Source organism: Felis catus, chromosome E3, assembly GCF_018350175.1.
Source record: "Felis catus isolate Fca126 chromosome E3, F.catus_Fca126_mat1.0, whole genome shotgun sequence".
Taxonomy (NCBI): domain Eukaryota; kingdom Metazoa; phylum Chordata; class Mammalia; order Carnivora; family Felidae; genus Felis; species Felis catus.
This window is the reverse complement of record NC_058383.1, coordinates 30874566-30891380: the sequence shown is the minus strand read 5'-3', so window position 1 is coordinate 30891380 and position 16815 is coordinate 30874566. Positions and strand designations below refer to the sequence as shown.

At 49.4% G+C, this 16815-nt stretch overlaps 1 protein-coding gene across 4 annotated transcripts in view; it reads left to right on the top strand.

Annotated features, from left to right (window-relative positions):
• Positions 1 to 16815, top strand: part of SNX29 (sorting nexin 29) — a 499225-nt gene that overhangs the window by 406831 nt on the left and 75579 nt on the right. For all 4 annotated transcript variants that reach the window (XM_045048367.1, XM_045048365.1, XM_045048369.1 and 1 more), the window contains one exon: positions 10673 to 10813. In XM_045048367.1, the coding sequence (XP_044904302.1) occupies positions 10673 to 10813 (141 nt within the window). The remainder of the gene's footprint in view (positions 1 to 10672; positions 10814 to 16815) is intronic.

Sequence of the window (16815 nt, the reverse complement as noted above, 5' to 3'; positions counted from 1 at the left end):
AGGGCCAGCGGGCTAGGAATCCACAGTACTGGCAGCTTCTCCCTTGTCTCTGACGGAGGGTCCTTGGTGGGCTCTGAGGGGACCGGAAGGGCGTTCACTTAGTAGGTGTGGCAGGGAGTGGAGCCTGGGCCCACCAGTCCCCTGTGAGAGCCCCTCTGCATCTGGCCGTCAGTGGAAGTGGTCTTGCCCATGATTGTATCTAGTGCCAGGTTTTAATTTTGAGCCGCGGTGTGAAGGGTGGGTCATGAACTCAAGAGTCAAGGGATCCAGAGTCCCCACCTTTTTCATTAGCATCCCTTGGTCTTGGGGAGACAGGGTTTCAAAGGAAGAGTGAATGCCCTGAACCCTGGGTCCAGTTCTCCTCAGCGCAGAAGCCACTTGGGTGCAGTCCAGTGGGAAGGCTGGTCTTTGGCGGAAGTACTGAGACCACTGTTCAGTGTCCAAGATGGCAGAGCCTGGGCCCGAGCGCAGTTGGCATCCCCGGTGCACCACGATCCTCTCCGCGAAAGAAGCTGTCCACAGGTCAGCCAGTGCCCGTGATCGTGGGGTCGCTGTTCAGGTAGAGCCGAGACCAGGCTGCGTCCATTCTCCTCCGGAAGCATCCATTCTCTCTCCTCCTTTAAAAGATGTGCCGGGGTTGTGCTGGCAATTCTTAGTAAATAATGCATTTCCTGCTTTGCTAGCCTGCCGCATTTCCATAACCCAGTGAACTGAAAAGTCATGTTTCTCCAGCGAAGTTATTCATCCTATTCTTGGCATTGGGCTGCTGTAATATCGCTCCATCAGTGTGGTCATACGGTAATTCAGGCATTTTGTTCTAGCAACGAGGACACTTAGAGTTAATAACACATGAAGCCATTTCATTAAACGGGAAGTTTTGTTAGGACACATTAACACAGGCCACCAACCAAAACACAAATCATTCGTTGGATATTAAGGAAGCAAGATGAATTAGGAACCCAAAGGCATTTTTAAAAGAGTCTTTGTCATCCTGATGTCATCGGACTGTCTTTGCGTTCAGCCATGTGCAGAAAGGGCATCGGAACTGGGAGTTCATAACTTTTCTTTCCTTTCAAGAAAGTTACAGACGGCATCGCTCTTGGGTGTACCTCAGTTTAAGCACCTGTTCTGCTCCTCCCTCCCTGGGTCATATTGGGCATGTTTCTGGGTTGTTCCGAGTCTCTGTTTGAGGACATATAAAATTGGAGGGCTGTGGTGAAAATTGTAGGGAAGATACCTGTCACATGACAGGGGCCACTAAATGTTACATCATTTCGTAGAAGTCTGAGGCGTTCTCGCCGTGAATGCCATGGAGTATCACGACATGCATAAAGAAGTGTTTGGTGCCCTGGTGGGGGAGTTTGGATAACTGAAAAGTGGCCTGTAGTTTGAAATGGAGAGGCATGCATTTGACTTGGGCTGCGAAGAAAGCTGGGCCGCCTGGCGTTTTGTTTGCAAAACCAGCCGTGTGTCAGTGTCAGTGAGCGTTCGTGTCCGAGGTCTTGCTGCCTTCCCATCAGCAGTTTGTCTGTGGGGTCTGACCCTTGCTGTAACCATCAAGTATCTCCTGTGAGGTCCTCCTCCTAAAATAGCTCTCTCGTCCAGAATCCTTGGTGCTGGTGTGGCAGGGGCTATATAACTGCCAGGCCAGCCTGCAGCCAGCAGAGAGGTATGCTGAGCTCATTCTGAGTCAGAGGCCCCAAGAACACATCCCAGGTTTTGTTTCAATACTCGAAAACCCACCCAAGAAGGTCACGCACTGAACTCTCCTGTTTCTGTTGACAGATTTTTGGAAGCACGGGGAAGGCTTAACTGCCCAACCCACAGACTGTGCATTATGTTTATGTTTCCTCGCCTGCCTAGCATTTGACAATTAATTAGGCATGGTAATTACCTGCTGTAATTTTGTGATTGCACATCCTATAATTACCCCTAATTCTGTAATAGGGAAGTTCATGTACACAAAGGCAAATGACGACGGAGGTGACGGTGTTAGAGTATTAACAGCTGCCACTGCTTACTGCCTGCCAGGCACAGGCCAGGCTCAGCATCTCACAACGCCCCAACACAATTGCTATTGTCCCCATTTTGCAGATGGAGAAGCTGAGTCTTGAGGTGGAGTATCACCTTCATGGTCACAGCTAGCAAAGGGAACAGCTGGATTTTGAACCCAGGCCCCTCTCCGTGCCCAGCCCATGCCCTTTGCTTGTCATTCTGCCTCTAGCAGAGGAGGCCTCAGGTGTGGCTAAGACCCAACAGGGCCTCTGCTTGGCAGACCCTTAAAGTAGACCTGGAACTTGAGTCCCCTGAAAAGTTTTTAAATCTTCATTCTCCCTCTTCCCTAGTCCTCCTTTATATATACTGTAATGAATATGTGTACATTATACATACGTGTGTGTATATATGTATATGTATACATGCCTGTATACGTACGTGTGCGTGTATGTGTGTGTGTATATGACCCTCCATGTATAATCGAGGCTTGAAGAGGTGAGTTAACTTACCCAGGGTCACCTGGCTAGCAAGACGTGGGGCTGGAATTCAAACCCACATCTGCCTTAGGCCTGGATCTGGTCCCGGGTCCCCATCTCCCGATTCTGACATCTGGTTGCATGTCAGGTCCTCGTGGACACCCGCCTCCTACAGTCTCTTCACAACCTGCTGAGAACACAAATTAGGGTAAAAACTCAATCTCCTGAGAATACTGAAGACCTGGCTTTTGAGGGGGGGGAAGCTTTGGTTTTAAATTCAGGTTTACTATAAAATCAGGTGTACACGCCGTAAGTGTATCGTTCAGTTAATCTTAACTTCTCTACATATCTGTGTAACTACTGCATGGAGATACAGGCCATTTCCAGTACCCAGAAGGTTCTTCATGCCTTTGTGGGGGCTCTGTGTAAGAAACCTCTCCTACCCTGAAGGTCATAAAGATACTCTCATATGTCCTCTCCCCATAGTTCTACAATTTTACCTTTCACATTGAGACCTATGATCCCACGAGATATGAGTGTAGAAGACAGGCGCGTGAATGCCCGTAACTGCCTCACCTACAACAGCCTCCCTGGGATCGACTCGAATGCCCATTCCAGCAGAGCAGGTCAACAAACCGGGGTGTGTTCCTACAGCAGAACGTCCTCGATGGCAACGAACGAGAACACAAGGGTGCCGGGCACCATAGCAGGGAGGTATCCCCCCAACACAGTCTGGAGCGAAAGGAACCAGACACAAAGGAATACACTCTGTATGAGTCCATTTAGATGAAGTTTAAAACTAGGTGAAGAAACCAGAGGGTGAAGGGTGCCCAACAGAGAAGCCAAGTGGCATTGACTGCTGAGAGGGGCACAGAGCGGGAAGAGAGCACTGCTCCATCACATGTTGCTAATCTCAAGAAAAAGTGTTTCAGGAGGCCCTGTGTACACAGGCATTTTTTTGGATTCAGTTCATTGAGGGACTGCGGTTCCCCCCTCCCCACCTCTCCTTATCCCCCATTATTACAGGCATCGCTAGGGTCATTCTTCCCACTGGAAGAGAAACCTCAAGATTCAAACTTCCTCTTAAAACAGAGAAGAGACCATTTGCCCTGATTCCTGATCACAGATATTACCCTCCTATTTTATTGGCTTCTGCTGAGTGGAGGAGATTGGACTTGAAGTAGCTTTTTATTGCTTGTTTTAAAAGGGAACTTGCTTTTGCTGGAAGAGGTCAATTCTTGTTATTCCTCCAAGGAATTATCTTTACAGCTGAAGCAGAAGGAATTGAGACTTATCAAACTTAATTCGGAGCGGGGAGCCCTTAAAATAAAAATTAAAATCCCAATGATTTTGGACATGAGCGCTTTTAATTCTTCAGTGAAATAAATGCACAATTTGGTTAAGTGTAATTCAAGGACAACTTAATTTACAGAGAAAGTTTCCCAGTTGTGGATGCTAAGAGCATTGCTGTTGAGGATGTGTGATCTGCCCACAAAAGGGGCATTTGGGCCCCAGAGGTATCGAGCAGGGACCTTCGTTGCCAGCTGCTCTTCCCAGCTGCCAGCCCTACTGGCTTGGGGTTCTTGGATCTTCAAGGGCCTTGAGTACCGCAGCAACGTGCTACAATAGAAGATGCCAGGCCTTAGCGTCAGGCAGACCCAGTCCAGATCCTGTATCTCCCCATCTCCCAGGGCAAGTGACATCTGCCTTGGAGTCCATGACCCTATCTGTAGAAGGCGGCACGGTCGCACCTTCTGCCTTGCAGATTGAGATGAGGACGGCAGGTGAGGCAGAGGGAGTGCCCGGCATCGTACCTGCCACACAGTAGGTGCTTCGTAAACGGCAAGCCAAGTGGGAGTGTTGAAGATAATTATGTTTTATTGGAGCTCCGAAAAATAGTTTACTCCCTTGGGTCTGGCGGTGGGCAGCTCCACTCTTGCTCACTTTCTCCTGGAGCTTCCTAACTTTGCCTGCCAACTGAGGAGGTTAGGATTTGACCAGCGTCCAGACAGCAGAAACTGAGAGTGGGTGATTGTCTCCTCTCCCCTCGCTACCCGGTGGCCTCCAGATCATAAAGGTGGTGCTGAAAGTACCCATTGGCCATTTTTCACCTTTGCCTAATGCTGGCAGAGGCAGAGGTGAGGACAGTCACCAGTCTTGACAGAAGCATCTAGAACCCCCTCCGCAGGTGGTTCTCTGGTGATTGTCTGTTCTCGGTGCCCAGTGTTCCCAGGCAGCACACTCTGGGCTTGGTGGGGTGAGTCTCAGACAATTGAGCTTTGAAGAAAGAGGCTCCAAGGATAGTTGTGCATTGGCCTTTCCCTTGAGTATGAGATCGTCCTAAGTCAAGCTCAGGTCAGGGCCCCTGCCTGGTTCTCAGAAGCCCTTGGTCCCCAGCGTGAGGTGGCTGTGGGATGTGGCTGGGGAGAGGCCCGTCGAAGTACATGGAGTTTGTAAATCACCTGAGGACTCAGAGGGTAGGAACTTGAGGACTGTAAAGTAAGTCCCACCCCCGCACTTTGCGCACTGGGAAACAAGGCCCAGAAGAAGCAGGGATGCTCCAGGAGTGCACACGATGGCCAGGAGGGGCCACATGTGGTCTCACTTGTACTCCCAGGAAATAGATTTTGCATTGTGTATTTGTGGAGCTCTTTAGGGCAGGAGCACTCTGATTTGTGTTTCTATTTAAAATTTTCAGTGACCCACAGAATACTTTGTTCTAAGCCCCAGGTCTAAGACTTAGTGGTAATCTATGCAGTTATTTACTGAGCAAAAACCTTACAGTAGAGAGCATAAAGCCAAGACAGGTGTTGACTTCAACAGCAGTGCTTCTTAAAGTTTGCAGAATGTCATGCTTTTGATGGTGACGACAACGACAATGACAGCAGCCGTAGTTAACACTTGTGGACGCCAGGCGCTGTTATGCTTGCTTTTAGGCATCTTTTTATTATGATGATGATACCCGCTTCTCAGATGAGTAAACCGAGACCCGGAAAGGAACCATTTTCGGGTGGGGGGAGGAGGTACGGAACTTCTGGGAGGCCGCTGTAGTTTCTGGGCCAGGCTCAGATTGGCTGATGTCTCACTGCAGCCCAGTCTCCGTCAGTCGGACTACGAGGGGGGTATTCATGTTAACGCTGATTGCAAGGTCAGAGACTTCCAAAATCCAGATCTCTGTCATTTCCTGGTGGCGACCTCACCAATAAGTTTACATTTTTGTTTGTTTATCGAACACTCACCTGGCACCTTCTGTGTATCAGGTTCTGTTCTAAGCCTATTACGTGTGTGAACATATTTAAATCTCCTAAGACCCAGCAAGGGTGGTAATGTTACCATCTTCATTGCTCAGGGAGGAAGCAGGGCACAGAGACATTCATGGGTTTTTTGTTGAATGCCTCCTGTCACCCTGGCAGGAGATACTACCAAGGGAAGGTTGGAAGGTCAGGGCATTTCCTTTAATCCGAACATTTTTTTTAACGTTTTAAAGAATGCAGGCAAACTGGCACCATCCTGCTTTGCCACAGCCTGTGGTGGAGTGTGAAGGAGGACGGTGTGGTTAAGCAGGAGCCGTGTAAGCCCAGAGAGGCCGCCCACCGTACCTGCTCTGGACCTGTCTTTGGCTCGCAGACATCCCTCATGGACAGTCGCTGAAGGAGTGTGAACAGCAAGATGAAAACGAATCGCATAGGGGAAAATGCATGGCCAGAACACTACCCAGCGGCCTCTCACAGTGGCCCAGGCAGAGGAAGGGACAACTCCAGGGTGGGTCAGTAGGCCTTGTTGTTCAGTACTTGAACATGTGGGTGAAAGAACAGAAGTGGTCAAAGGTGATGCCCAGGTTTCTAACTCCGGCAGCCGAGTGGTCCATTCACTGAGAGAGCGAGATCCCAGGAAGAGGGAGGAGCGGATCTCCAGTGCAGATCGGGGGATCAGATGTAGACGTGATGAGTTTGACCACGTCTGGGCCTGGAATTGATAGCAGAAGTCTAAACGAGAGACGCAGATTTGACCTAAACGTGAAATGTGCAAACCAGAGAGTTGGGTGCTCTTGTAGGGGAGAGAGGGTGGTGAGCGAAAATCTCCACCTGTGGCATGGGCAGAAGAGGAGGCATCCGTGTGGAAGGCCAAGAAGGGGCCATCGGAGAAACGGGAGGGACTCAACATTTCCATGGTATGAAGCAGTTGGCTCTTGAACGTGTTCTGAAAAACATAGAGTCACACTTTGTCCTTCATGCTACAGATGCCTGTTTTCATCATTACGTTAGAGGTTTTCAAGATGTGCGTTGATGTTGACTGCTTGCAAATGATACTAGCTGTTTGTCACTGGAGATTTTACTCTAGGCTCTTCTTAGCTCATGTAATTTTTTAAAATGCGTTAATCTCTCTCCTACTGTTTTCCCTTCCAGTGTAGTTGCTGTGTTTCTGGAAGGTGTTAAGGCCCGTAAAAAGCTGAAGAAACAGCCCTTACATTGTGTACCCCCAGAATGTCCTCTTGAGAGTCCCATTCTGATGCAAATAAATTTTATGCCCCCGTGGTGCCTATCCCATCTGGACGTGACCATCCATCCAGCTGAGCTGATGTCAACTCTGGCCTCTCCTTCCTGCCCCAGATTGGTTTCCACCTCCTCTGTGTGGGGGTCGACGCGATCCCGGGCATAGCTGCACTGCTTGTGTGTCCAAGTATTCCCCACACTCCTGGGAGGAGGTGCTGTTGGTAAATTTTGGTAAATTCCATTTTATAGATGGGGAGACCCATAGAGAGGAGACATGCTTTGCCTGATACCTAAGTCTGTGCTTGACCTCAGGGGTTACCCAAATTGCCTGCTGCCTTAGTCCATTCAGTCTACTGTAGACTTGAGGGCCTTAGACAACCTTTATTCCTCATGGTCTGGATGCTGGGGAGTCCAAGGTCAAGGCATTAAGTAGGTTTGGTGTCTGGTGAGAACCCACTCTCTGGATCATAGATAGCATCTTCTCCCATGGCAGGAGGGGTGAGGGATCTCTATTGGGGGATCTCTGTTTTTAGGGCACTGATCCTGTTTTTGAGGGTTCTACCCTCATGACCTAATCACCTCGAAAAGGCCCCCACCTCCTGACACCATCACATCAGGGGTTAGCATCTCAACATGTGAATTCTGGGGGGACACAAGCATCCAGACCATCTACACATCAGAATCACTAGGGAAGCTTTGGAACACTACAGATTCCTGGGTCCCAGATGGGTAATACATCCCACCCAGGGGCTGGTAATATTTGGAAAGCCCTGCCCCTTTCCACACCAGATCTTGGCTGTGTCAGTGGAAAAATAACAACAATGAGTGCTGACTATCTAGATCAGAGGGAGGACAAAGTGTTTTTTGTAAAGTGTTTTTGTAAATAAGTATTTTCAGCTTTGCAGGCCATATGGTCTTTGTTGGAACCATTCCGTTCTGCCATTGTATTTCAAAAGCAGCCATAAACAATAGGTAAACAAATGGATGTGGCTGGATTTGGCTCATGGGCCATAGTTTGCCTCTCCTGCTCTAGATAATTAACCTTGTGCATGATGATCAGGCAAGTAGCTGAACTTGACGCTCTCCAGGGGATACCTGCATCTGTGTAACAATATGCAAGCAGATACAGTCCATTTGAGATGTGGCAGATTGGAACTGCATTCAGCCACCAGGACAAAGACCTGTAAAACATTAAGCTTGAGTAAATTCAAGGTGAATATTTCTCTTTTGTTAAAAAAAAAAAATCGAGTAGATAGTCTAGTAATTGGCGTCGTGGCTCCATAGTGTCATCAGAGACCCCACAAGCCCTTCTGTCTTCTACCATAATCAAGATGATCTCGTGATCGTAAAATGACTCCTGGAGCTCCAGTCATCACATCTGTAGGAAAGAAAGAAAAAGAGAGGGAGAAAGGTAAGAAGGCACCGTAGGCTGAGGCAGATCTCTCCTAAGGACTTTCTTAGAAGCCCCAGTGATTTTTGCTTACATCTCATTAGCTACTCTTACCTGCGAGGCAGACAGAAAAATGTAGTTAAGTCTCCCTGAACACGTTGCTATCCCCCCAAATAGTAAGGGGAAATGGATGCTGAGTGGGCAACTAGCACTTGCTGGGACCTGAGGGGACCCAGCAAATGCCCTAAATGTGCTGTGTGAAATTCCCCTGAGCTCTGCTGGGTTTATTTGCGGATTCATCATGTCTCAGCTTATAGAGACTGGGAGAGCCTGAAGTCCCTTTTCTCCCCCAACTAGCCAGGCCCTTGCAGGTACTTTTGGGTCTCATGTATACTTTACTTCTACAAATCAAACACCTGGCTAATCGGGGTAACCGTCATACCACTGCGGGGACCTTCAGTCCCAAGAAGCCTTTCCTCTCGGCAGCTTTTTGTCCCTATGGAATCTGTCTTCCTCCAGGTGGTACCTGCTCACAGTTGTGAGCATCCAGAGCACATCATCCTGGGTTTCCTCTTTCTCCGTATAGCCTTCCCAGGAATTTTGAGACCTCTGCCCCCTCCACTGAGGCTTGGGTTGTCGCCCTCCACTGCTTGTCTTCTTATAATTTGGCTGCAGATCCTCTCCTGGGGCCCGTGCTTCTCAGAGTCAGTGTGTGGTGTGATCCGCCTGGGTTCTAGTTCCGAGCAGCGCATCTGGGGTGGAGCCCGAGACGCTCCATTCCTGACATCTCCCACGTGATGTCAATGCTCCCGGCCCACGGACGGCCCTTGCAGCAAGTGACCTGGGCCTTTCTGAACATAGTTCATCTTTTAATAGGTGGCAGCCAAAACCTAACTAAGTTGCTGTGGTCGATTTAGAACAGAGCAAGACTCTCAAGTCGCTTATCCCAGAAGTTAGCACACACCTTTTTTAATGAGGCCTAAAGATTACGTAGGTTTTTTGGTGGCCCTCCCACATTATTTACTTAGCTCAAATTTACCGAAACCTGTAAGTCTTTGTCCCACAGGCCGCTCCTGTGCCCTATTTCCCTTTTACGTATGGTGATGGTTTTTGGAGTTTTAGCGTACAACCCGACATTGATCTTTTTGAATTTCAGCACATTGGATTAGACTCATCCCTCAGGCCAGTGGAGACCACCTTGTTTGCCACTCAGTGTATTTACTGCCTCTCTTAGCTTGGGGGCTTCTAATGAATTTGATAGACCTCCGTTTCTCTGATTGCACTGGAAACTTGGGTCCATTAGTTGAAGTTCTTTGGTTTAAATCGTTCGTCCATCTTGTTCACAAGAGGATTACAAGAGGCCTCGATGGTTGTCTTAACCAAAGTTCCGATGTATCGTGTCTGATTTGGGAATACTGGGTGGTTTCCATGTAGAGGTGGAATCTGTCGCTCACATGAGGGATACCTGTGTTTATCGTTACACGAGAGGTTTTTGAGACGCGTATTGATGTTCGCTGATGACCGGTCACAGTAGCCATTTATCATTGGGAACTTTGCTCTCTGGGCTGTTCTTGTGTAATATTTTTAAATGCATCGTTCCCTCTCCCGCTTCAGTTTTCCCTCGAGATGTGGTTAGTGTGTGTCCCTGGAAGGTGTTACGGTCTATCAAAAGCTGAAGAAACAGCCCTTACATTGTGTACCCCCCAGAATGTTCTCTTGAGAGTCCCATCTTGATCGAAAATAAAGAAGTTTTACGCTCCCAGTGTGCCTGTCCCCTCTGGACGTGACCTTCCGTCCAGTTGGGTTGATGTCACCTCTGGCCCCTCCCTCCCTCCCGCCCCAGATTGGCTTCCCCCTCCTCTTTGTGGGGGTCTACACCATCCCAGGCATAGCTGCCCTGCCTGTGTGTCCGAATGCTCCTTGGGAGGAGGTGCTGTTAGTCAGTTCCACCTCATAGATGATGACATGTGTTGCCTGGGGGGAGTTGGATTCTCAGCAGCAGTCACCGCCACAGCATGCATGTGACCATCTCAGAGATCAGCTGGACTGTTCACCTCTGCTGATACTGGGAACTGGTACACGGCGTGTTGTTCCCGTCACCTGCCTGCTTTGTTCTTTTGTGGACCCCTTTGTTGACGTGGTACCACTGAGGCCCTCCTCTGCCAGGCTCTGGGCGTCCAGTGGCCGGAGGGACGGCCGCGGCCCCTGCTTCTCGCAGAGCTGGCTTTCATGGGTGGAGCATCCCCGAAACCCCACCCCTTTGTAACGAGAGCTTTAAGAGAGGTTGACATTTTTCTTCTGTGTGCCTTTCTCCGCAGGTCTACATCCGGATAAAAGACGATGAGTGGAACGTGTATCGGCGGTACACGGAGTTCAGGGCTTTGCACCACAAGTTACAGAACAAGTACCCTCAAGTGAGGGGCTACAGTTTCCCACCCAAGAAGGCCATTGGAAACAAGGTACTGTCGCCACGGGGAACCGGGGACACCCCGGTGCCTGATCACCCCGGTGATCACCCCAGGGCCTGATCTACACGCACGTGCCCCTCTAGACACAGGTCTCGGAGGTTGGCACATAGAAGAAGAAACAGGGACAGAGAAAACACCTTTAATTCCACAGCACGTCATGTTTTGTTTGTGCACGCCCTCTTGCTTCTCTAGGACAGGGGTCAGCAAGCATGTTCCGCTAAAGGGCCAGAGAGGAATTGGTTTTGGCTTCGCAGACCATACTCCCTTAGCTGAAAATACTCAGCTGTGCCACTGGAGTGTGAAAGCAGCCACAGGCTGTTCTGACCTGGATGGGCGTGGCCGAGTGCCGATAAAACTTCATTCATAAGGTGGCAGCTCGATTTAGCTGATGGGTCTGTTTTCTGATGCCTGTTCTTGACCAAAAAGATGTTTTCTGGCTTTTATCCGTAGTTGTCAGGTTAGTTACTTGGACTCATGAATGTGGGTGGGGTTACTTCCCAAATACTTGTGTCGGTATAGGGTTGTTTTCCTTGTGAAGGTTAGTGATTTAATGACGTCATGTGTTTCTGGGGGTTCATCCAGGCACCCTGGAGAAAGGAGGTGCTAGCCCTCCACGGCCTGCCAGCCGATGAGTGCTCGTTGGTGCAGAAGTGTCTCCCGAGCATCATCACATGTCACGGCGGGGAAGACGGGCCCGGGCCTTGTCGGGAGGCCTCGCGTCGCCCACTTAGGCCACTGGTGTCATTTTGTCGTCCTTCACGTTTGCTTAGAGCGGCACTCCTCCGTCTGGGCCACACTCGGAATCCCATGAGTACCTTTAAAAGCTCCTAAGACTTTAGTCCCTCACTCCCAGTGAAGTGAGGCAGGGGCATGGAGGGCTGCAGTACGCAGCCGCACTGGAGAACGCCTGGCTTCGTGTCTGATAGGGGACGGGGACACTTGTGCAATCGCAGGATAGTGACGAGCTGGGCAGGGACAGTTGAGCCAGAGGAGGTAAGATCATGACCCTCATGAGGACAGGTGAGAAACTGGGCCTTGCACGAGGCACCCCTCTCCTACCGTGGTTCTCAGAGAGTGGCCCCTGACCATCAGCATCACCCGGCAACTCGTTAGAAATACCGATTCCTTCCGGTGCCTGGCTCATTTGGTTAAGAGTCCAACTCTTGATTTTGGCTCAGGATCTCGAGGTTTGTAGGGTCAAGCCCCACTTTGGGCTCTGCACTAACCGCACAGAGCCTCCTTGGGATTCTTTCTCCTCTCTGTCTGTCTGTCTGTCTCTCTCTCTCTCTCTCTCTCTCTCTCTCTTTCTCTCTCTCCCCCTCCCCCTCCCTCCCTCCCCTCCCCTCTCCTCCCCTTGTCTGCCCTTGGTTTGCTCACTTGCTCCGAAAAATAAATAAACATTAAAAAAAAAAAGAAATACCAATTCCCAGGCCCCACCCCAGACCTACTGAAATACCAGCTCTGGGCTGGGGCCCAGAAATCTGGGTTTAGAGCTGTGTGGTGGTGATGCCTCAGCAAGCGAAAGAACCACGATGCTGTCGCACTGACAGAGTCGTGTGGCAGATCCTGTGTGTGATGAATTTCCTAGTTTCTCTCTTGAAGGGCCACCTTGCTAGAGTTTTCCTTGGACGTTTGTCTCCCAGAAAACCAGAGCAAAAGTTTCGATAACCAGGATGAACACTTGGGAATTCTGCTGGGAATACTGTTACTGTCTATGATGTTTACGTGTTCATGGATTTCTTTGCTTTTAGATTAGAAATCCTATCATGTCAGGGTCTGTTAGATCTTAATTTAAACAGTTATAAAGCAAGTTTATCTGAGGCCTAGAATAAATGTGCCATTCCATTATTTTCCTGAAGGTAAGTGAAGTTGAGCCCATAAAAACAGAAGGCTTAGAAATTCTACACTTATGCAGAGCAAGGAGGACAATAATTCTTATGAAAAGGGGGAAAAATTATATACTGGTTTAATCTAATGACTTGCAGGCTCATACAAATCTTGGGACCCATCCAGAACGCCTGAGAACGTCATAAAACAGAATTCTGTGTAAGCAGCTTATTATCGTGATAAGATAGTGTCATTTGCAGGAAGCCTTCTGCTATAGCAGCCGCTCCATGACCCTCGGGGAGCTCGGCCTGTCTGTGTCTCACTAAGGGAAATTAGGACAAGGCTGAACCAGAGACGTTCAGGGGGCGAGATGCGTCGCATTCTTTTTGCCTCCCGTGGCTGCCGTGCGAACGTGGCCCCTGTTTAGGGGTCTAAAAAACACAGATGTATTTTCTTACACTTCTGGAGGTTAGGTCCAGAATCCATCTCCTGGGGCTGAAATCAAGGAGTCAGTGGGGCTGGTTGTTCCTGGAGGCTCCAGAGGACAGTCCTTTCCTTTTTTAGCTTCTGGAGCCTGTCCGCATTCCTCAGCTCAAGGCCTCCTGTGTCTTCAAAGCCAGCAACCTTGCAACGCTGACCTCATTTTCTGTCGTATAGTATCTCTGTGTAGTACCTCACATAGTACCTTTTCTGACTCCTCTCCCTCTTATCGGACCCTCGAGATGACACTGGGTCCACCCAGATAAGCCACCATAATCAGTCTCGGGATCCTTAACTTGATCACATCTGCAAAGTCCCTTTTGCTCAATAAACAGAGTGTTTTATACTCTCAGGTTCTGGGATTAGGCATCTTTGGGTGCCACAGGCTTTCTCTGCAGAGCAAAGTGACCCCTCCCGCTCTGGATCTCCAGGCAAGCCTAATAGTTATGCAAAACTTACTTCAGACCTAAGAAACTTACCAACACCACCCTCCCAAGGACAGGGATGCAGTGACTTTCCCCTCTGAGTGCGACGTCCCCAGCCTAGCTTCGCGCTGTCCCATTCTTGTCAATCCTGGGACCGACTCAGCAGCTGTGGGCTTTTGCCCTGTGAAATCTGTGTGAGTAGGGCTCTGTCCACCCTCCACCCCCGACCCTAGTGCGACCCTATTTGCAAATAAAGGAATTTGGGAATTAAAGATACCATGCTGGTGGGCCTGGCCTGGTTCTTCACTACATTTTTGGTCCTGCTTCCCATGGTCAGGGGTGGGCCCGACAGGTTGCCTGCAGTCACAGGGCCTCTGCCTCCTGTCCAGTCTGTGTGTCCCTTTGCTTTAGAGTTGACTGGTTGGCTTCTGATTCTCTCTCTCCCTGCACATTTGGCTCACTAAGACTTACCCACTTCCCTGAAGTACACTTTGGCTGCTCTCCAGGACAGATCTGAGGGTTTATCTGATTGTCAGGAGTAGATTGAGTTAGCAGGCAGGACTTCAAACATCCGACAAAAGCTACTGATGAATCCTGTTAAGAGACAAAGGCTGCACTCGCCTCACCAGGACCTACAGGCTCAAGATACCTGCCTTGATACGCTGAGGGTGAGTTTTCTTTCTAAATTGGTCCAGAGAAGCCAGCCACCTCAGAAGCTTTCCCTTGACTAGGTCACTTCAAGAAGGTCTCCCTTGCCTCTTGTACCATTAAGGTACTCAGGCTTGACTTCTTTGTGTGGATTGCATTACAAGTAGGTTGCTGCTATTAAGTCTTGGACCCATTAAGTGATTCAATCTGGGATCCATGGGCCTGGACAGGAAAAACTAACTATAGTTTTTTCAGATTCGTCATATGAATATCTTCCTAGCCTGAATTTCTAGGTATTTTCCCAACGGTGCCACCATTGTCGATTGTCTGCCAGTTACAGAATCAAAATGTGATCTGACCCCAAGTTTGAACTTTTTTTAATGTGTATTTATTTTTTGAGAGAGAGAAGGCAGGAGAGGGCAAAAGGAAAAGGAGAGAGAGAATCCCAAGCAGGCTCCACGCCCCCAGCACAGAGCCCAGCTTGGAGCTCAAAGTCATGAACCGTGAGATCATGACCTGAGCTGAGACGAAGAATTGGACACTTAACCGCCTGAGCCACCCAGGCGCCCCAGTTTGAACTTTTTTTAATTGGTGAAACAGCCCGTTGTGTAGTTCATGGATGCAGGATTTGTCTTTAGCACAGAATTTCTTTTGCCTTAGTATGCCATGCATGTGTTTAATCATAAATACCCACAGCACTCACTAGAGCCACCCATGCCTTTAGGTGTCACATCAAACTTGAGTTGTGTTGAGGTAGTTTCCTGAACATCAGTCCACTGCTTGCTGTTCATTTCTTCGTAGCTGAGTCAAACAAGCCGCAGTAGTTGTGTATTAATGTTACTCATTAAATCTGAAATATCACAGGCATGGGGCTTGTATCCATTGTGAGATAGTCTGGATTAGGCTGAAGTAACGATTTTGTAGTCTTGGCAGCCTGAGCCAACCAGGATTTATTTTTGGCTCGTGTTTTATGCCCATCATGGGTTGGCTGGGAGCTCTGCCCATCGTGACATCAGGAAACTAAGGACAAGGGAAAATCATCCACTGGCTATTAGAGCTTCTGCCCAGACGTGATACATGTCAATTTCACTCCTTTTTCATTGGCCAAAGCCACTTACTCAGCCCTGTGTGATGCCAACGGGGAGAAGGAGTCCAGTCCTCCCATGTACCCAGGAGAATTCGAGTTTTTACCATCAGCTCTCATGACCTCTACAAGGTGGCGGGGGGGCACTTGTCTCGAGCCACATTTCTGAGCAGGGTGGGGATAAGAGGAGAGGACGACCCCACCAGCCCAAGATGGGCATGCCAGGTCCTGTGGGTCTCCTTCCACAGAGTCCCAGTTGAGGTGCGTCCCTCTACCCCTGCTTCAGTTATCCTCACCCACGCCCGGTCCTCTCTGGTGTGGGCATTTGCAACGGTTGCCCTTTTCCACTCTTGCCTGCTGCCATCCATCCCCCATGCTGAGCCACAGTGAGGTTTATATGACATCAAATCAGATGATGTCATTGTTGCGTAAACCCCCCCTCCCAGTAGCACCTTTGGCAGTTAAATTCAGGACTCCTTATGGCCTTCGAGATGTCCCCTGACCTGTCCCCCACCTCCTCCCGTACCTTATCTCATGCCCCGTCCTCCCTTCTGTACCCAGCCACACTGCCCTCCTCAGACTTCGATGCTGTTCTTACCTTGTGGCCTTGGCATCTGCTGTTCCCTCTGCGTGGATTGGCTCCCCCACCTCTGCATGGACAGACCCTGCAGGTCATTAGAACTCCCTTCCAACTGCCCTCATCAGGGCTGCTCCTTGAGTCACTCTCCAATCCATTAGTCTGCTGTAATTGTCCCCTAGCACGTACCATCACTCTAAGTGATTGATTTGTGACCTTGAGTAGTATTGTCTCTCTGCACTGGAATGGAAGCTCATGACAACAGGGCCTTGGTCTGTTCACTGCTCTCTCGCCAGCTCCTAGAATAGCTTCTGCCCCCCAGAGAGACTCATGGCCTGAATTAAGGAATAAGGGAACACACATTAAATGGAAAAGTTTCCCTGTTATTTTCTTCTTCAAGTTGCTGGGTCTTGGCACAAATTTTTAAAAAAACTGAATTGCCCCACTGGGTATAATAGCTTTGGGGGTGACTGGGGAGGTGCTTTTGCAGAACGGGCCAGAGGCCGGCAAGCTTTTGCAGAGCAGAAAGGTGGCTCTCCAACGGTCCAGGGGAGTTGGCCGTCAAGCCTCCCTGTCTAGGGAGACTCGGCCAGCATGAGGGGTTAAGGAAAAAGACTCATTTCTGATGACGCTACTGCACGTCTGCCTTATTGCTCAGCAAGAAATAGATTTGAGAGGCTGTCATTCCTTCTTAGGGTAATGGAGTCAGTCTCTGAAAGTTCATTTGGCATTAAAGCAGGGCAAATCGCTTTCCTTGGAGCCGCAGATAATTCAACTTGTTGGATGAATTATGCGTCAAAATCCTCATTAAAAACACATAGACCAGTGTGTGCTGGAGGAACCAGCTGGCACTCACGGAGCCGTGGAAGCCCCTTTGCAGCTGAGAGGCGCAAATTTAAATGCAGCTCTGGGGGTGTCCAGCCCCCAGCGGAAGGGACTTTCAGCGGTGGGA